Here is a 21,084-nt window from a genome sequence, read left to right as displayed (position 1 = left end):
GATGGACTTTATTTTTCTCCTTGTTAGTTAGAGCTGATTAGTGTGTGAGATTAATTCCCTTAGCTGTACACGTTTTTCTTAGCTGTCCTTAGTTGTCAACAGCTGATTATTTGTTTCCTTGTATAGTAGGATTAGGTTTCCTTATTTGTTTATTTTCCTTTCCTTGTAATGTGTATAAATACACGTCCGATGCTAATGAGAAAATATCAATTCCGCACATCTCTTTATCTCTTTTTTACTTTTAAACTTCATATTAATTACACACCAGAATTATCCTTTTATGCTCGCACGTGGCTAGTTTCATCATTAGCTTATCATCTGGTCATTTGACTTGACCGGAATACTATACCAGCTATGAAACAGGAGTAAAAATAAGTCGTTCCTACTTGTAATCAATGCCGTTGATAGAATAGAGAAGCGTGCCAAATATTTCAAGTCGTTTACTGGAAATATCCGAGGAAGTGACGACAATGCAAACTCATAACTACGCGCTATGAAAAAAATACCCTTCAAAGTACTAAAGGAGAAATACGATAAAGTCAAAGGGGAAATAATGTCATCTCATTTTAGAGTTTTGTCAACAATTTGCTTGGGTAATTTCCGAATCTTATGTCAGGGAATTGCAAGAGAAATATTCAACAGAGGTGTGCGAATGAGGAAGATTGATCAGTTATGTTGTGTGAAGCCCACGGTAGCCGGAGAATGTGAATGTTTATTTTTATTTTTCCATTAAATTACTACAAAATTAACTGTATATATTATGAGATTGAGTCTCCGCTCACTGAGACTTCGTCGAAGCAACTATCATAGATCATACTCATATCAGAGACTTACAAATTCAGATACATGTCTTTGGAAGTCTAAAGCTTACAAGATTATCAGAAAATAACGCTTGAAAGTGTGTTCCTTTTTTTATTTTTGGGGGAATTGAACTATTGAAGAAGATATAGATTCTAACAAGTAACAAGTACAGCCATTAGATCAGATCAGTACAAAATAACCCGTTAAAAAGACCACACAACCCCGACAAGTTCAGTAGCTTTACAACGAAAATGTAGCTGCAATAGATCAAACACAAACATGTTAAATCAACATCAAGGAATTCATGCCAATATGTAGATTATAAACTGCAAAACCTAGCTATCGAACACTCTATTTCATAATATATTCGCTCATGGAGGGAAAGGGGAAGTGAAACACTCTTAATTGATACGAGATTCGTTTGTTCAACATCGCTGTATGAAACACTCTTAAACTATTAGTTTGTATGCAAAACCTTGCTATTACACACTCTATTTCTTAATCTATTCGCTCATGGAGGGAAATGCGAAACACTCCTAATTGAAACGAGGTTCGGTTGTTCAACAGCGCCGTATGAACTAATATATTTTGTATGACTAAAAAGGAGTTATAGTGATGGATATCAGACTTTCGAGAGGTTTGTGTTCTCTCACTAGGAATCTCGAAAGTTAAGCCAGAGAGACACCAGAGACAACAGAAATTGATACAAACTAAAATATTTTGTATTTATGGAATAAAGAGAAAAGAAAGGAATTTCATTGATGATATGATCATCTTCTCTACTTTTTCCACTATTCTCTCATACCAATTTCATGATCCTCTTCTCTACTATTCCCCCTTATCAAAATAAGATTAAAAGGAGTGACGAAAAGAAAAACTTTGGATAGTCCAACGCAAAGTACAAACTATAAAGCGCCAGATCAATATCGAAAGAGGTCGCTTAAATCAGGAATTAAAAACAGAGTGCCAAAGAGGTTTGTTCCTCTTGGTTTCGTAGGCATTAGAGCATAAAACACATAAGTTTGGGAAGAGGGTGAGAAATGGGTATTCTTCCTTGGATATCTCGAAAGCATTACCAGCCGTATTGATTCTATTAAGGATTAGAAGACACCCAAAAGCAAAAAAACTGAATTTTGAGTGAAACTTCGGCTTTCTAAATCAAATTCCAAAACTGGAAAGACTGGCCTGAATGATCAGCGAGCTCCTGGGACATAGATTCGACTGAAAACGACTCCGTATAAAAACCAGAATCTAATCACTTTTAAACTCTTCGACTATCGACGGCACTAATTTGCACGGAATACGGAGAGTACAGCCGAAAGAAAATTTTGGGTCCCACTCATTATCGACCATACCATGAATTGCCCGAATAACAAAATGCGAAAACGAATCTCTTTAAGTAGAGCCTTTTGTGGAAATTCGATGTCAGACCAGAGACTTACGCTATCAATAGGCTAGCTAACTTCTAAGTGTTCTATATTAGCCCCTAACTTAACCGCTTCTTATTTTATTTATCTTACATCTGAAGTCCTAAAAACAATCTCAAAGCTCTTCAAATAGACTGAATAACAAGAAACAGTGACAACACATATCAAAACACAAGATTTCAACAGCATAAAACATGTCATATGATTATGCTTAGCACTAAAAAAAGGAAACCTCAAGGGTTTTAAATTATGAATTGTCAATTGTAGATCCAAAGGAACTACAGACATCAAAATCTTTCAACCTTATTTTCTTTCTATTGGCCTCAAAACAAAGCCTGCTAGTCTAAAATTCGTTCACATCAACAAAACAAAAGCATAATTTTTTTGCTCTTCCTAAAGCCGGTAATAAAAAAAATTCATCAACAATGTAAGAGCACTAAATCTGTATCGAATTTAACAGCGAAAAAATAAAAATTAATTCAACCAATCAAATTGAGTTATCAATCGGAATTCTGAACCTCTTTCTCCGCCGACACCGGCGCCGGGTTCTCCGCCGCTGCAGCCTCCGCCGCTTTCTCCACCGCCGCTGCTTTCTCCGCCGCCTCCGCCGATTCTTTCTCCAACTCCTTGACTGCCTCGGCCTCGGCGGCTTTCTCTGCCCTAAGGACTGGCTCGTAGTAATCGGAGTGAGCCTCCATGCACTTCTTCAGAACTCCGGTGACCTCAAAGCACTTCTCGACGATGTCTTCCTTGTTCTTCTCGGCTTCTTCGATGCATTTTTCCCAGGAGGTGAAGCTCTCTTTGCAACCACCGGCTTTCATGAACAAGCAGAATCCGCACTCTCCTTCTTCTTCTTCTTCATCATCTTCTTCTTTGTTTTCCTTGGATTCTCCTTCTCCTCCGGTTTCAGAGACCTTCGCTGAGGAATTCGGATCTTGTACTGACTTTTGTGGGTCTTCCTCGCCGACGGATTTCGCTTCGGTTGGGCGATCCAGAGGCTGAGACGATTCGTCTAGGGTTTTGGGCTCAGAGGTATGTTCTTCTGTAGCGGACATTTTCGATTGTTAGGGTCTGAGATCGGTGATTTGGACGAATTGGAGCTTCAAGAGTCGGCTGCGGATCAGTGACTTGGAGCAGAAGCAGATTATAGGTTCGGTTTCTTCTCTTCTTAAACCCCTAAACCCCAAAGGCCATTTCCTTTTCTTTCTTCTTTTATTTAATTTTAGTTTAAAACTAGTAATTACTATATATATATATATATATATATATATATATATATATATTTTTTTTTTTTTTTTTAACTTTTTTGCTTATTCATTTTACAATCAACCTTAATTTTCGGGTGGAATCAATATATTCGTGCACCTTCCTAATCTTTTTTTTTTTTTTTTTTTGCTATTTCCTAAATTTTATTCTAATTTAGGTAAAATAGTCTATTGAAATTACTTAGTTTTATAATTAAAAATTTCAAATTTTTAATAAATTAGTATTTATATTGTATAAATGGTTGACATTATTTATTTAAACTTTCGATGATTTATACAAACAATTTATATTTAGTCATATAATTATTTCAATTACTATTTATCTAAATCACCCTATTTTTATGGTGGAATCAATATATTCGAGCACTTTCCTAAAGTTCATCCTTTATATTTATTCGACTAATTAAATGAAGCGAAGCCATGTTGACCGTAGTAGTTTAATGTCGTGGCGTGACTTCATCCACCGATTGCTTTTTAATTTTTCTATTAAAAAAATCAGAATGAAATGGGTTATATATATATATATATAGATGATTAGTGATTTCTTCAAAAGCAGTATATTTTAAACCAAGTCTTAATATCAAATATTGATGCTCCATGAGTTGAATAATTCAACAAGATTGTTGTAATTTCATATAATTAATTTGACATTTTGATTAGCCTAAGCCGCCAATATTGTCGTCGATTATTCTATGTGACGATCACTTTTTTATCATCATCGTGAAGATTAAGTGTAACAATTTTGAGATTGTATAAATATGAGACTACATAGCTAAAAGTGGCTTAATGAATTGATGGGTATTACGTATACCAACAAGATTTTGGGAAGGTCATCACTTGAAACTCCAAATTTAAACTTAAACGTGTTGGGTCTGAAGTAGTTGTCTCAAGATGAGTGACCTTTAGACAAGGTTTTGCAGGATATGTGTGCGTGAAGACAACGCACACTGAAAAAACTCGTGATGGTTTAGACGACTATTCAATGTAAGGGACTTCACCCCTTGTATAATTGGTGCTGGATATTTATTTGGATGATAAATATGCAACAATAATATAACACATGTAGAGGAAAGAAGTAGTGTTTTTCATACCTAATGCATAGCGGCTGTACAATCGAATTGTAATGTTCATCTTGTACAAGGTGTGAATGGCGTGAGACGATGTCACGGCTTCGTAGATTGTGAAAGGTATTTTGTGACATCAAATAATAGCTTCAAAATTTCAGAGATTGTCGTAGCTACAAACCCCATATTTGCCACAAATAACTTGTCTACCCGTTTCGTAAGATAAAACGCGTAATTCTACCTATCGACTTGTAGATTAAAAAAAATCAACTCCTTCATAGCTATTTAGATAGTCTACAGGTTCATTTTTGTTGGTCTTCAGCTCAGGTTAAACCATCAAGTTAATGTTCTTATTCTAACATAACTACATGAATTTTAATATCATGCTAATACCAATCCATCAAATCAAGAGTAGAATTAGTACGTGAAAAATTCTCAGCATTGAAATAAAACCCATCTCTAGTCATGCTAACAAATTAGTTCTTGTTTTGAATCTATTTCTAGTGATTAATCGGTGGCGACCATAAATTTAACCAAGTATCCAAATGTAAATAAACATATTATGAGTTTGTTTATCTTTTTTGTTGTTACGTGTGTTGTTGGCTTATTTTTTAGTGCAAGTCTGTGTGGCAAGATAACTTGCAACATGCTCCAAAATATGTTGAGACATCTTGGTCACTGTGTGCATAATTGTATTTTTTGAAACTTTTCTGTTTTGCCAGAATGATTCGCGGAAGACCTTCTACATTTATCTTCTCTACATGAATGGGTAAGGAAACCCTAATTCGACTTCCATATGTGTTGACTACTATAAAAGCCGAAGGTTTCACCCTTAGTAGTCTTGACCTATTCATAATACATTTAGGGTTCTTAGACATGCACGACTGACAGACTGAGAAACTATCTGTCTATGTGTGTGGTGTAATTCTCTAAACACTATACCAGATCTATTGAGTGTTAGATGATTGTTTGGGTTATGTGATTTCGTGATTAAAGTGTTCACGAGCGTTGAAGAAAAATAAGATCCAACACTTGGGAGAAGTGTTTAAGAGTGGAATTGAGAGGATCTCAGATTCAGGAGGAGGTTGAGTGGGAATTCACGGGTAGTAATAGAAAAAAGGCCTTGAAACGGGGATAGTCCATACAAGTCCATTGTTGTAGTATTGACTACTTTTTGTTTAGTGGATTTCCTTTCCACTGGGCACACTACCCCCAAGAGTAGACGGCGTTGCATCGAACTGAGTTACCATTTTTTGTGTCATTTTCTTTTACGCATTGTCTTTCGATTATTCATCTTTGCATCAGAACAAATTGTCGCATACATTGAATCTACATTCACTACTACAAATACAGTTTTTCGGTGCGGATGACTTTTGGGTGCGACTTTTCGCACTTAAAAGTCGCACCAAAAATTACTTTCGGGTGCAACTTTTCGCACCCAAAAGTCACTGAAGTCGCACAAAAAATTTCGCTGATTTTTTTAAATTTGGGTGCGAAAAGTCGCACCCAAAAGTTCATCATACCTTTGGGTGCGACAAAGTCACACCCAAAAGTCTAAAACATTTGGTCTAAAAATTTAGCGGGATTTTATTCCCTCTTATTTCACTTCTAAAATTTTGTTCCCTCTTTTTAGCTTACTCTGCAAAGTCTATCCCATTAGCTTCTATTTGTTTTCACCAGCACGTGAGAAATAAAGAAACGGGAAAGGAAAAAAAAAGAAGAAAAGAAAAGAAAAGAAAGAAAGAAAGGAAATGTAAGAAAGAAAAGAAAGAAGAGAGAAAGGGAAAGAGAGAGACCGAGAGAAGGAGAGAGAGAGCCGAGAGAAGGAGAGAGAGAGCCGAGAGAAGGAGTGAGCGACGAGGGTGAGCTCACGGAGGAAGAGGAAGCTCGGCCAACAGCAAGCCACCGAGACCCGAAACCATCTTGAGCGCGCGCGCGGCCGAGAAGACGAGGACGCCGCGAGCCACCGAGGACACCGGCCGAGAAAGAAATGCCGGGAAAGTGAGAGGACATACCAAGGAGGCTGAAAATTACGAGAATTGGGTAAGAAAAACCAAATCCGAATTTAATTTTGGAGATTAGAGTTTAATTGATTTTTAGGGCTTTTTGGATTCCGAGTTGGATTGGTGAAATTGATTGGCTTTTGATGATTGTTTAATCTCGGTTGTGATGTTTGTTACTCAGATTTGTGAATGGAAATTGTTGGTTGGATTCCTTTGTTGATATTTTTTTTGGCCGAAAATTAGAAGTTAGGGTGTATGAACGTGAATGTTGGGGCTTTTCGAATTCTGAGATTGTTGGTGATTTGGAGTGTTCTCAGATTGAAATTATGCTCAAAAGCATGGAATAAATATTGGCTTAGAAAAGCTTGGAACTAGCACTGGTGGTTTACAATATCGACTCGCCAGAAGGGTCCAAACTCGGGCATGAAGTCTCGATTCTTTGGAGAAGGTTGAGCGAGGTAGAAGATGTGGCTCGCCAAACCGGCTCCAAAGTGGTCGGTCACAATTGGGACGATATCACCAGGTTGAGAAAAATCCTTTAACTTATGGGTCTGTTTGAGAATTTTGTCTTTCTGTTTCTACCACTAGTTGTCTTATGTTCTGGTGTGCTCTTTGTATTTTACTTTTTATATGATTTGTAGGATTGGATATGATATTAAAAAAGTTTGAGGTTGAGATCTCTTGTTCATACGTATGTTGAGTATGTGTTTCAAAGTTTGAGGCTGAATGTATTTAATTGCTTTTTATTTTATAAATAAATTAAGAATCGAAGTCACTTTTAAATCAGGTGACAACTAAAGCATTGATAATAATTACGTTTTTTCAAAGATTTAAAGTCACTTTATAATAGAGTGACGTCTAAAGCACCCGCCTTTCCCATGAATTTTGGTGACATTTTAGGTGCGGAAAGTCGCACCTAAATGTCGCACCCAAGACTTTTAGATGCGGACTTTTCGGTGCGGAAAAGTCGCACCCAAAGATATCTTTGGGTGCGAAAATTGACTTTTGGGTGCGAAAAAAGTCGCACCCAAAGGTCTTTTTTGTACTAGTGATTGTGCGCGACATTTGATCTCTGACTAAACAAAATTTCAATTGGTATCAGAGTGGGCACACAGATCTTTGGGTGTGCTCCTTGTGTTGTTGACCATTTCGGTTTCTGATGGATACTAGGGAAGGCAGATCTGTTACTCGTCCACCGGTTTTTTTATGGGATGAATTATGGGTGCTGAAAAACAAGGATGTGTGCCTTTTTAAGTCAGTTGACAGCAAGACGTGGAAAGCTGTTATCAATGGTTGGTCTTTTCCTACCGTCAAAGATGATAAGGGTGTGGTCGTGTCCAGTGAAGCTTAGAAGGACTAGGATGCTGCAGAAGAAGAAGCTGCCCTCGGTAACTGTCATGCCCTTAATGTTATTTACAACGGAGCTGGAAAAAAATTTATATTATAAACACATGTAATAGTGCCAAAGAGGCATGAGAGATTCTTGAAGTTGCCCGTAATAGGAACTTCCAAAGTGTGTACTCCAGCTTCTCACCACTAAATTTGAGACCATGAATATGGTTGAGGAAGAGACCATTGCTGAGTTCAGTGTGCGCATCCGTAACATTGCTAATGATCTCTATCAGATGAAAGTTGATGATTTAATTGGGTCTTTCATGACCTATGAGTTGTCTCTTTCCAAACCTGAGAAGAAGAGTAATGGTTTGGCTCTTAAGAATTCTACATCTGAGTAGAAGGAGCAAGTTTATTAAGAAATTGATGATGATGTTAACGACACTATTGCTATGCTTGCCAAGAACTATAATAGAGTAATGAGGAGACTTGACAAGATGTCTGCAAATAATGTCTCGCCTGTTGTCAGAGACAATCAACCTCAACAACGATAACAGAAAGGAGAAAATTCTCAGAGAAATGTTCGTGATAGTGATAAATTCAACTCTAACAATTCCGACAGATCTAAAGGAATTTAGTGCCGCGAATGTGAAAGGTATATGCATATTCAAAGACAATGTTCAACTTTTATGAGAAAGCAGAAAAGAGGTTACAATGCTACCTTTTCTGATGATGAGTTTGACGAAAGTGAGTCTGATCAGATAAACAATTTTGTTGCATTTATCGCATCTATCACTAATAATGTGTCTGATGACTCCACTATTGTTGCTAGTGCCTCAAATCCTGTTTTTCCACATATTCCTGCTGATGATGATGATGAGGAGGAGGAGGAAGAGGAGGAGCTTCATGTTGAAGTTCTTGCAGATGCCTTCAAAGGTCTTTACTATAAGTGGAATGAAGAATCACAAGTTCTGGAGAATCAAACGGGGATGATTGACTCACTCGGACAAGACCAGGTTTCTGGAACAATTGTTGAGTTGAAGTGTGAAGTGAGCCGTGTTAACTCGAGAAGATGACCAAGTCCGTTAGGATGTTGAACTCTGACACGTATAATCTTGTACATATTCTCACCACTGGAAAGCCTGCAAAAAAACATGAAAAGGCTGGGTGCATAGGGCTTCAAGTTCCAAAACCACTTTTGTTCCTCCCACTCAGAAGAGAAATGGACAAATGCCTCTCAAGATGTCTCAGACATTTGGCTTTGACATGCATCAACAAAACTTTCATCATCAACCTGTTACTTGATCAACGAGGTCTCTTGTCAATGGATCTCGTTGGATCTGTTACTATTGTGGTCGTCATGGTCATATTCGCGTCTATATGGAAGGAATGTTCATCGACCTCAATTCTCCCATAGACATCAGTTTGCTCAGCCTCCTAAGAACCACAAAGTTCGGAGGGTTAAAGCTGATTATTGGGCTAACATTGCATACATTTCTCTTCGTGCTTCATCCATGAAAGACTGGTATTTTGATAGTGGGTGATCCTCCCACATGACTGGTGTAAAAAGCTATTTGACCAATTTGAAGCCTTACTTTAAGGCTAATTGCCATGTCACCGTTGGCGATGGTGGTAAAGGCCAGTTCAATTACCATTGTCTCCCTTGTTTGAAAGATGTTTTAGTAGTTGATTGTCTTCCAGCCAATCTTATCAGTATTAGTCAACTTTGTGATCAAGACTTGATTGTTAACTTTACTCGTGGGTAGTGTATTGTGTGTGACAAGCAACAGGTTGAGCTTATGAAGGGAATCCGATCCACTGAAGATTCTCAAAGTCAACCTTGTCTCATCTCTAAGACTGAGGAAGCTAAGCTGTGGCATAAAAAACTGGACCATCTTAATTTGAGAGGCATAAGAAGATCATAACTGAGAATACTATTGTTGGCATACCTGAGATCAAGATTGAGCAATGAAAAATATGTGGTGGCTACCAAGTCGGAGAACAAGTCAAGATGCCACATAAGATGATGCAACATCTTACTACGTCTCGTGTTTTGGAGCTTCTCCACATGGATCCCATGGGTCCAATGCAAGTGGAAAGTCTTGGAGAGAAGAAATATGGTGAAAAATCGGGAAGGTTGTCAGGATTTAGTAGTGATCATGGAAGAGAATTTGAGAACTCGAGCTTCTCTAATTTTTGTAACTCTGAAGGTATCTCTCATGAATTTTCTGCTCCCATTACTCCTCAGCAAAATGAGATTGTGGAGAGAAAGAATTGAACGCTTCAAGAAATAGCAAGAGTTATGATATTTGCTAAACACATTCCTCTACATTTTTGGGCTGAATCATTTAACACTGCTTGTCATATTCATAATGGAGTGACTATTCGTCCATGCACTATTCATTATGAAATCTAGAGAAGGAGAAAGGCCAATGTACGTTATTTTGATGTCTTTGGATATGTCTGCTACACCATTGTTGATCGTGACCAATGAAGAAAGCTCATAATAGTGACAAAGGTATTTTTCTTGGATACTCTAGAAATAGTCGTGTTTATCGTGTCTTTAATAAGCGGACTAAATATATGATTGAGTCTATTAATGTAGTGATCAATGATAATTCTGATGTCACTGTGAGCTCTATTAATGAGGATGATAGTCATCTTGATAGTACATATATCAGGAAAGATGCTTAAGACAATCCAGAGACAATGATTCTGGAGAAGATTTTTTCTCTGATCATCATGACTCTGATAAAGAGGAAGAAAGGGTCACAGAGAGCAGAGGTCCTTCCACTAGGATCCTGAAAAATCATCATATCGATGGTGTTATTGGCAATTTAGAAGAAGGTATTCATACTCGAAGAAATGGTCATGTTAATTGCAGGGAGGTGACTGCTAATGTGTGTTTCACCTCTAAGATTGACCCCAAGAACACCAATGAAGCTATTGATGATGAGTTTTGGGTTAGTGTTATACAAGAGAAGCTTGTGCAGTGTGAGAGAATTGAAGTTTGGGAACTTGTTCCAAGATCCGAGTCAGTAAATATCATCGGAACTAAGTGGATTAATTAAAATAAGTCCGATGAACATACGCATGTCACCAGAAATAAAGCAAAACCTATTGGTCAAGGTTACACTCAGGTGGAAGTTATAGATTTTGATGAAACCTTTGCCCCTGTTGTGTCTTGAAGCCATCAGACTTATACTTAGTATATTGTGTCATCTTCACTTCAAATTGTATCGGATGGATATGAAAAGTTCATTTCTTAATGGGTACTTGAATGAAGAAGTGTTTGTTGAACAACTTAATGGATTTTTTTTATCCAAATTATCCTAAGCACATGTACACGATTAGAAAAGCTCTTTATGGTCTTAAGTAAGCCCCTCGTGTTTGGTATGAAAGACTCACATAATTTCTTGTTCAGAATGGCTATGTTCATAAATGAGTTGACAAGACTTTGTTTGTAAAGAAGGAATGATGCAGTTTTATGATTGCTCGAATATATGTCGATGACATAGTATTTGGAGGAATGTATGCCCAGATGGTGGAACATTTTTTCTAACATATGCAAGTTGAGTATGAAATGAGCATAATGGGTGAGCTAAATTACTTCCTTAGCTTCAAGATCAAGAAAATAGAGGATGAGATCTTTATTTCTCAAAGCAAGTACGCTAAAAACATCGTGAAGAAGTTTGGCCTTCAAATTGTCTCTCATAAACGTACTCCGGCTGCTACTCATGTCAAACTCTCTAAGGATGAAAAGAGAGTTGTTGATCAAAGTCTGTACCGAAGTATGGTTAGAAGCTTACTTTACCTCACTACCAGCCATCCTGACATAACCTTCTCGTTGGAGTTTATGCTCGTTCCCCAAGGTTAATCACCTCACTCAAGTTAAGCGAATCATAAAAACATTGATGGCACTATTGATTTTGGCATTCTATACTCTTTTGATACCAACTCCACTCTATTTGGATATTGTGATGCTGATTGGGCTGGAAATGCCAAAGCGAGAAAAAGCACCTTAGGTGGTTGTTTCTTTCATGGTAATAACCTTATCTCATGGTTTAGAAATAAACAAAACTATGTGTCTCTGTCCATTGCAAAGGCAGAATATATTGCTATAGGAGGTAGCTGCACTTAACTCTCGTGGATGAAACAGATGCTTGCTGAGTATGGTGTCCCTCCAGATGTCATGACATCGTACTGCGACGATATGAGTATCATCAATATTTCTAAGAATCTTGTTCAGCATAGCAAGACTAAGCACATTGATATTCACCACTATTTCATTCGTGAGCTTGTGGAAGAAAACAAGATAAGTCTTGAGCATGTTCCTACAGAGAACCAACTTGCTGATGTTTGTGATGAACTTATAGCAATTACTGGGTCTAGGCCAGTGTTGCTTTTCATGGGCCCATTCATCTGGTTGGTCCATTCAACTTTGTAATAGATATGTGCTTAATTCTCTTTTTTGTTCACGGGCCCATTGTTCTAGTTGGCCCATTCGACGAAACGACAGAGTTTTTCTGATGTTTGTATATTTCTCACGGGCCTTGTGTTCTGGTTGACCCATTTGACCTAATTGTCGAAACTTGCCTTGGTATCTCTTTTGTGTTTAGGCTTGTTCTCATGTTTAGCCCAATTTCATGTATGTCGTCGTTTTAAGCATCATATATTGTCAGCTCATGCGAGAGACAATTTATTTCTCAAGGAAGTTTAATACAGTTTCCTATTTTCGAATTTTCATAGCTTGAAATAATTTCCCAAATTTACGCTTCCTTTCGTTGTGAATTTTGTGCTTGTTACTTTGTGTGATCATGCTCTTCAATTTTTCTCTCTTAGATTGTTGAGTGGTTTAAGAATGGTGGGTACAACAAGTGGTGCTAGAACTTATGTCCATGTGAAGAAAGCTCCGAAGAAAAAAAAGTGTCGCGAAAGAAGTTACGGAGACAGAGACAAACAAACATGGTGTTCGCGTTATAGGTATGACTTCTAGGGAGAGTGTTGATGGTAAGGCCGGAAGTGATTTCTCGGGAAGGACTCCCACGCACAAAGAAAATATTTTTGCATGAAAATCTTCTGGAAAACTTGCATCGAGGAATGTTGGACTGATCATTGAAGACATCACCGGCAAGGTTGTCTCTAGCGACTCCTCTGACGAGGTAACTGTATCCCCCACCCCGTCGACTGAAGAAGAAGAGATTCCTCTTGTCTCCACTGAGGATCATGTGATGGTCCAAGTTATTGCTGCATCGAATGTCTCTAATGCTGGTATTAAAGAGAATATAAAGACAAGGTATGATGTTCCCGATGATATAGAGAACATAGAGATTAGGGTTAATGATATTGAGAGTGTTACTAAACACTCTGACAACTTGGAATCTCTTTTGGACCTCGTTGATCCTCCCAGTGCTGATGTGATTGATGGCATTCTGGGTCTGTCCAATATTATGGTTGATCATGTTGTTGAGAACCCTGTTTGGCCTGCTGATCCTGATGTCGAGAAGGATACCCCTACTCCTTCTGAACATCTTGCTTAACATGAAAGGGATGTTGAAAAAAGAAGTGCAGAGGCCCCTGATGCTGAGAAGGTTATGCCTTCTATTTATGAGAAGTCCTCTAGGAATAGTAAATCTGGTTATGAATATGGTGTGGTGCTTTCCTCCTTGTTGACCAAGAAGAAGTATAGTGATATGGGTAAGGAGACAGCAGTGAAGAAGAAGGAAAAGAAGAAAGAAATAGTGGGTATGAACAAGAAGAAGTTCATGGAGAGGAATCATGCTAAGAGGGTTGTAGAGGAAGATAAGATATTGATGCCATCCTAGGCGACATCTGGGAAGAAGAAGAAGATTATCTTGCCGCCTCACTCCCTAAGACAGAGAAGCGCTTCATTGCTGGGAAAAAAAGCTTCCTAAGAACGTGATTGCTGCTCTTTTGGATAATGTGTCCTTCACACTGAAGAGAATGTGGTTAAGTGCAAATTTTTGTATCACCGATAGTTTCTCAAGACTGTCATTGGGGTCAGACCCTACTATCCCAAGTTGGTAAATGAGTTCATTGTGAACCTGCCCTCCGATCTCAACATGCTTGATAGCTCGGATTTTAGGAAAAAAAATGTTTGTGAGAGGTCGTTGCTTCAATATCTCTCCTGTTGTGATTAATGACTACCTTGGTCGTGGTAGGATCATTAATATCGATTGTCTGTCCTCTGTGAAGACCATTGTTCATGAGCTGTCAGGAGATGAAGAGAAGAAATGGCCCAAGAATGGACTTCTGCCCTCTGTCTTCCTTAGTACCAAGTATTATGTTCTTTACATAATCGGAATTGCAAGCTGGGCCCCTTCTTCCAGTGGTTCTGGTGCCACCCCTGCACTTGCCAACCTTTTGTATCGAATAGGTACTCATTCTTCTTTTGATTTTGGAGAGTTTATATTTGAGCACCTGGTCAAGCACGTTGAGTCCTATGCCTTTAAGCTACCCATAAGATCTCCCTGTCTCATCTCTGGGATCTTTCTTTCTCAAAAGAAGGACATTTTGTGTGACTATGAAGATGTGAGAGTTTTTCCTGGAGAGCTGACATTGAGTCACAAGTTGTTCGAAGGGAACCATGTTCATGACATTGTCAGGCCATCTGTTGCGAGATCTGTCAGCTCTGCTGGTGAAACTCTTGATGTGGCCCCTCTATCTTGGTCATGCCTAGTGACATTTTGAGAGCACCTTTTCAAGAGGTTTCTGCTCTAAAGAGATTATCAAGACGTTTACTCATTGAAAAGCAGTTTGTGAAGGTGAAGAAGATGTTGAAGGGGAAGTGAAGATGATGAAGATGTTGGTATTGATGATGATAGCTCTTCTAGTTCTCTATCTCATAGTATCTGATTTGCGCTTTGGTGTGTATTATCTGGATATTCTTGCTTGGTAGTTGGTGTGTTTCTTCTGGTTATTTGATGATAGTTTGGCTTGTTTGAGTCTCTGTTCTAAGGATGTATCGTGATGATCATCCTCTCTTCTTAAGGTATGTGTGTTCAAACTACGTTTTTTCCTGATATGTGTGTTCTTTCTGCCGCCTTGTTTCTGTTCTCTCTTATGTGTTTATCATATTTATGCCTCCCTCTATTTTGGTCTATTCTTGCATTTGGTCTGTTTTTTAGGCAATCATGGGAAGATGTAGTTAATTTGTCATTTATTTTGACTTTATCTAAAAGCCTCGTGTTTGGAATGTCCATTTATTTTTTACTGAGACTTTATTTGACGAGTATTGCTCTGAAAATGCTTGCCTAAAAAATAGCCAAAGGTTATGTGTATTGTTGGCTTATTTTTAGTGCAAGTCTATGTGGCAAGGTGTCTTGTAACATGCTCCAGGATATGTTGAGACATCTTGGTCACCATGTCATAATTGTATTTCCGGCAAGTTTCGTGTTTCGCCAAAATGCTTCCGAAAGACCTTCTACATTTATCTTCTCCACGTGAATGGGTAAGGAAACCCTAATTCGACTTCCAGGTGTATTGACTACAATCAAAGCCGAAAGTTTCACCCTTAGTAGTCTTGACCCATTCATAATATATTTAGGGTTCTTAGACATCCACGATTGGTGGACTGAGAAACTATTTGTCTGATGTGTGTGGTGTAATTCTCTAAGCACTATACCAGATCAATTGAGTGTTAGATGATTGTTTCGGTTCTGTGATTTCGTGATTGAAGAAGAAGAAGAAGACCAAACACTTGGGAGAAGTGTTTGAGAGTGGAAGTGAGTGGATCTCATATTCAAGGGGAGTTTGAGTTGAAATTCACGGGTAGTAATAGGAAAAAGACCTAGAGGCATGGATCGTTTATATAAGTTCATTGTTGTGTATTGACTACTTTTCTTTTAGCGAATTTCTTTTCCACTGGGCACATTGTCCCCCTAGAGTAAGTGACGTTGCACTGAATTGGGTTATCACTCATTGTGTCATTTTTTTTTTCGCATTGTCTTTCAATTATTCATTTTTGCATCGGAACATATTGTCGCATACATTGAATATACATTGTGTGCGACATCTTGTCTCTGACTAAACATAATTTCATTTCTTTTAGTAATTTTTTTTTCTTCCCTTATTCAACTTTCTAAGTTTTTTTTTTTTAATTTTTAAAGGCTCAGTAATCAATTTCTTAACTATTTTTGTGTAGGATATTCAAATTTGTGGCATCTATTTTTACGGGTCAAGACTTGACAATCTTATTGCTTATTACACACTTAAAAATTATTAGGATCCTTTCATAATTATCATAGTTGTTAATGAGGTTCAAATCTAACGGTTCTAAACGAGTTTCTCATACCCATACAACAATATTATTATTTCTCCGGTATTTAACTTTATATCAATATTTGAGATCATGACAGCAAGAATATAGGCTGAAAAAAACATTAGCAGAAAATAATAAAGCAATATGCCATGGTGAAACTATTTTAATAGTCATTGATCTTTGTAGTCGTGGTCATCATCGTCATCGCCTTCGTCCTCGTCGTGCTCATCAGAGTAGCGAAACGGAAGAGGGATCGATCGAAAGGCTCGGTAATTCCCTACATTGTTCAAGTGCTCATTTTCCAATCTGGTAACATCAACCCAAAAAAAAAAAAAAAAAATCAATTGTGGCACACACAAAACAAAACAAAACTAATTATTCAGAGATTATAAATAACCTGAAGAAATTCCAAATGCCACGGCGGATAATTTCTAGGCAGAAAATGGTGGTGGTCACGCTCATTTTGTGGACCGAACGCAGATTGAACGCCAACACCATTTGCATCCAAGCAAGCCTCAGAACCACGTCCAAGACCTGTTATAAATTGTGTATCGGCTCAAACCTAAACCTTGCAACACTATTTAATGTAAATCGTACCATGGCAGCAAAGTAGACACTTTTGTGGGATACGAAGAGCATGTCCCTCAAATACCCGTTCTTCGAGTGGCTCCTCAGAAGACCCCAGTCAACTCTGATGTCCCAGTAAGCGTTGACTATCACGGCCACGGACGAGCTGACCAAAGCCGACACCATCCAAACCGTGCCTTTCCTGAGCTCGTAAGCCGTTCTGATGAGCACCGCCACGATCGTCGAGAGGTAAGTCAGAGCGTTGTAGCCGTGCATCGCGTCTCTGTCTTCCAATAATCTACGCATACACTGAGTTTCACAGCACACACACACACTGAGTTTCACAGCACACACACACACACACACATTCATTGGCGAATTGGCAGCTTGATGATACATGATTCGAGCTCGGGTTTAGTACCGAGCAGCTCAAGAAATGGGCTTGGATGAAGAGTGGGAGCAGAGCTTTCTTCAGTCCAAATGATGCCCAAAGTGTAAATTGAACAAATTAAGTTAGGGATAATTCCAAAATTATGACCATTTTAAACTTTTTTTTTTGTACCAAAATTCATTGCTTCTAACTCCTAAACATAGTCGTTTATTGACATGTTTGTCAACAAACAGCAGTTATTTATTGATAAATTTGTCAATATATAGTTATAGTTATGAAATTAGAAGCCATTAATGGATTTTGGTCAAAAGTTTCAAATGGTCATAGTTATGGTATAATTCCATTAAGCAATGAACAAAAGAGTAAATTGAAAGTTTTGGAGCTTCGTATTCTAGCGTAGTATGTGTCATTTATCGTCTAAACACCCCCCTCGTTTTTTTTTTTTTTTGTTTTTTTTTTACATTTCTAGCTGTCACTGGCCACGGTTACTACTGAATTCACCACGTTCATTAAATTTCATGTGCTAGAACAAACAAACAAGACGGTGATTAATAACCTCTACGATGTACATAGTTGGTCTAATATACCTGCAAGAATCTGAGCCAATATGGTACGACGGCGATGATAAAGAAGAGTGTGTTGTAGATTCCATGAGTGTGACACTTCTCTTGCCTCCTTGAGTACTCTCCCATTCCGTAATAGCAAATGTACAACACCGAGCTCCGAAACGTTTGCGTCTGATTACTTGTCAAGGAAGTCAAATATTAGAAAATCTTAAGAAAAGAAGGCAAGAAAATATTTTCTGTTTTTAAGAATATATTTATATGTTATTGAGAAAACAATATGAAGAAAAAAAATGTAAAAAAAAACATATGAAGTAAAAAAATTTGAAAAAAAAAATACATAATAAGTTTTTGCGTCATTGTGTTTCAAAATATGAAAATTGTTCTTAGAAAACCGCTGTAAAACACACATTGTTTTCTATAAACAGCATAAAAAAAATAAAAACTTGAAATGGATTGGGTTTAAGACCTGGCTTGTAAGCTGATCCGCAAGATAAAAGTCCGGGAATGTCACCGGATATAGAGGGGCCAAAAAGCAACGAAAAAGGCACCGGATGAAGAAGAAGCGACTCGATCGATATAAGATGTTCAGAGGGCAGAATAGTATGAGAACAACTAGCTGCCCATAAAAGAAAATTACATAATAAGTGCATGGATTTTTCGGGGTAAAAAAACGTAACAATTTTTTATTTTTAATTAAATAGAAGTGTCTTTTGTCCTTACGCAAACTAATCCAAGAGGAACGAGTTCGCTGACCCTCTTGAACTCTTGAGTGGTCGAGTTCATGTCGAGGTGCAAATTCGCGAGGAAACCCGAAAGTGCGAGAACGGCGAGGCCAGTTCCGAGGAGGAAAACTTCTCGGTACCTGAGCTCCGTGCCTCTCTTGAAACCGAATATGAATGGATAGTTTATTCGGTATTTTCTCCAGAAGAATATGTTTATGGAGTACATGAGCATGTGTAGGACCGCGAACAGAAATACGCTGCGAAAATTGGTAACTTAAGTACAAGAAAAAAAAAATTAATACAACTTTTTTTTGGTTACTATATATGGTTTACCTGTATAGAGGAAATATGCTCTGAAGATATTCCGTACCCTCCTTTCTTTTCTCTAGTTTTTGGGATTCTATTCTTAAAACTACAGCGATGAGAAGTGCAATTGCGAACCCGGAAAAAAAGCCTGAGAGATTACAGAAACAAGACATAAGACTAATTAAAAGAAGATAAATCTTTTTATAAGGTGTTACTTATTCCATGCTTAGCCTAATAAGTATAAAGACCTCAAAAAGTCTCTTTTTGGTTCTATCTTATGAATTTCATATTTGCTTGAAAGCACCTGAATAAAATGTGACTCTATGCTTCTCTTTTCTACGTTTCGGCCTCAGCCACTTCATGCCTTTGCTGCGATTCGAGTTCGAGAAGTTCTTGATGAAAGTTTCCTCTACTCTCTTCAAGAGCTCAATGATCTACAAGTGAATTTAAAGACAAAAGCTTTATTCTTGTTTTAAATAAATAAAATGAAAAATCAGTTGCCAAACCTCGTCTGAATTGCCAAGGTAAGAAGTGTCCGCAACTTTCATACACAATTTGGACGCTCTTCTTGATGTGATCTAAATTATGGAAAAAAAAAAAAAATCAGGACTGAGAATCTGAAGCATATGATCCGAGAGTGTTTTTGTGTACCTTATCATACTTCTTAACGATCTTTGAAAGTGCCGAGAGGTTAAAGAAACTGTCCCATCCACACACATCACAAACGCAATTATAAGCAAATTAAATGATAGTACATTAATTAATTAATTAAATGATTGATTAATTAACCTGAACTTTCTGAGAATATGAAGCTTGTGGTAAAACTCGATAAACACGGCTCTCAATCTCTCTTCGGCTTTCTTCAACTCCTCTTCTTCCGAGTCTCCGAAAGCGCCTCTGATCGCCGAAACCGGACCGCTCCGAACAGCGGCGGTGATCTCCACGCGCTCCAGAACCTCGCTGGTCGGCGCGTCGCCGGAATCGCGCTTCTTCCTGAGCGCGACCAGAGCCTCGACTTGCCGGCTCAGCTCGCAAGCCTCGCCGGAGACCTCGTCCACTCGGTCTCTGTAAAACTCCGTCGTCTTTCCGAGCTCTCCGTCGAGCTTCTCGAAGAACGACATTTCGACCTCCGACTCTTCCAGAAAGTTCGGCAAGAAGAACCTCCTCTCGCCGCCTCGCCGCGGCGGGTCGAAGCCCACGGCGGTTTGATCCTCCGGGTCTATTCCGTTGCCGCTGACGTGGCGGGATTTGGACCGTTTGATTTCGTTCAGTGCCTTCTTCAGAGACTTGTAGTCCACATAGGCCTCTGTCCATTCTGGTACTTTTTCCCTCCTCAACGCCTTTCCGAATTTCATATCGGAGGAGATTTATTTATTTATTTTTTTGCTGTGGAAGCTAAAAAAGAAATCATTCAATTTATTGACACTCTTTGAAGCAAAATGAAGAAACAGAGGTGCGTGGTGAATTGGATTAGTGAAATTACTTACGTGTAATTAAGTGCTAAGTGAAATTATAAACGTGATTAAAATCTTATGCTATTTGAGGATTAGCCGATGTGATTAAGTTCATGCACACGTAAAGAGTGGGATTCAAGTCTTGTAGTGAGTAAGTGCATCTCGTAGTTAATGCTTTTGTGTTGGAAAGCCAAGAGTGACAAAGGCAGTTGACACGTGTCATCCTCAGAGGAAGCCTATGTGGAGAGTGACTATTGGCTCTGTTTTGACTTTGAGTGTGACGTGTTGTTCACTTGGACTTAGAGAGTGATATTGTAGTCAAGGTTTAAAATACGGCGTGCTTTTTGCAATTTTTCACGAGGATGATTAAAATACTATTTGGTAAATGGAACGGAAGAAAACAGGAATTTTTTTTTTTTTTTTCTCGTCATTATTCCGATTCCGTGGTTAACGAAAATGAAAATTTTGGTACTTTTAAGTACTGTTCATTATTTTTTGGGATAAATTTTAGGTTTACATTATTTTTTTTATTTCATTGAAAAAAGTTTTTTTTTGGGATAAATTTTAGGTTTTACATTATTTTTTTATTTCATTGAATAGTACCAAAACTTGTGGGAAAGAAGTTTTCACTTCTAATAAGTTTGAATTTCGATCCTTATTAATTGAAAGTCTTTTTATTGTTAAAGACCGAAATTTTCGGTCATTAGAAGTGGAATTTCCACTCGCGGTTCAGGTTTAGTCACACTTCATTTTTTATTTTACTAATAATCAGTGTACTGTTTGAGATATTCTTATACATCGTGATTTTTGAAACATACCACGTGTATAAATATAATGGAGAGCTAGTCATATAGTCTATTTAAACTCTGTGCGTTAAAATTCTAGCCAAACTATCAGTAAATTAT

At 38.0% G+C, this 21,084-nt stretch overlaps 2 protein-coding genes across 2 annotated transcripts; both read right to left on the bottom strand.

The window, feature by feature from the left end:
* Positions 1 to 805: 805 nt before the first annotated feature.
* Positions 806 to 3,451, bottom strand: LOC149402980 (uncharacterized). Its single transcript, XM_089608153.1, has 2 exons — positions 2,747 to 3,451; positions 806 to 1,058 (listed from the first exon to the last, which is right to left on the bottom strand). The coding sequence occupies exons 1-2, from the start codon at positions 3,281 to 3,283 to the stop codon at positions 1,005 to 1,007; spliced, it is 591 nt and encodes a 196-aa protein (XP_089464279.1). The 5' UTR covers positions 3,284 to 3,451; the 3' UTR covers positions 806 to 1,004.
* A 12,751-nt stretch (positions 3,452 to 16,202) lies between these two features.
* LOC149402979 (phosphate transporter PHO1 homolog 10-like) lies at positions 16,203 to 20,095 on the bottom strand. The gene is made up of 11 exons (XM_089609818.1): positions 19,515 to 20,095; positions 19,377 to 19,425; positions 19,232 to 19,303; positions 19,030 to 19,159; positions 18,753 to 18,873; positions 18,418 to 18,676; positions 18,164 to 18,313; positions 17,719 to 17,868; positions 16,771 to 17,049; positions 16,571 to 16,707; positions 16,203 to 16,479 (listed from the first exon to the last, which is right to left on the bottom strand). Exons 1-11 carry the CDS (start codon positions 20,078 to 20,080, stop codon positions 16,344 to 16,346), a joined length of 2,049 nt encoding a protein of 682 aa, XP_089465944.1. The 5' UTR covers positions 20,081 to 20,095; the 3' UTR covers positions 16,203 to 16,343.
* Positions 20,096 to 21,084: the final 989 nt, after the last annotated feature.

Source organism: Urtica dioica, chromosome 3, assembly GCF_054948205.1.
Source record: "Urtica dioica subsp. dioica isolate 48M chromosome 3, U.dioica_male_clone48M_v1_H2, whole genome shotgun sequence".
Taxonomy (NCBI): Eukaryota; Viridiplantae; Streptophyta; class Magnoliopsida; order Rosales; family Urticaceae; genus Urtica; species Urtica dioica.
Note: the sequence above shows the minus strand (reverse complement) of the source record. Positions and strands in the feature narration are given on the sequence as shown.

Excerpts from the sequence above, each read along its gene's own strand:
- LOC149402980 (XM_089608153.1), bottom strand. The coding sequence starts at position 3,283 with ATGTCCGCTACAGAAGAACATACCTCTGAGCCCAAAACCCTAGACGAA. Across the intron at positions 1,059-2,746 it reads CGGTGTCGGCGGAGAAAGAG|CTACATTTTCGTTGTAAAGC; the intron begins GTTCAGAATTCC and ends GATCTATTGCAG.
- LOC149402979 (XM_089609818.1), bottom strand. The coding sequence starts at position 20,080 with ATGAAATTCGGAAAGGCGTTGAGGAGGGAAAAAGTACCAGAATGGACA. Across the intron at positions 18,874-19,029 it reads TAGAGTCACATTTTATTCAG|GCTTTTTTTCCGGGTTCGCA; the intron begins GTGCTTTCAAGC and ends GTAATCTCTCAG. Across the intron at positions 18,677-18,752 it reads AGCATATTTCCTCTATACAG|CGTATTTCTGTTCGCGGTCC; the intron begins GTAAACCATATA and ends CAATTTTCGCAG.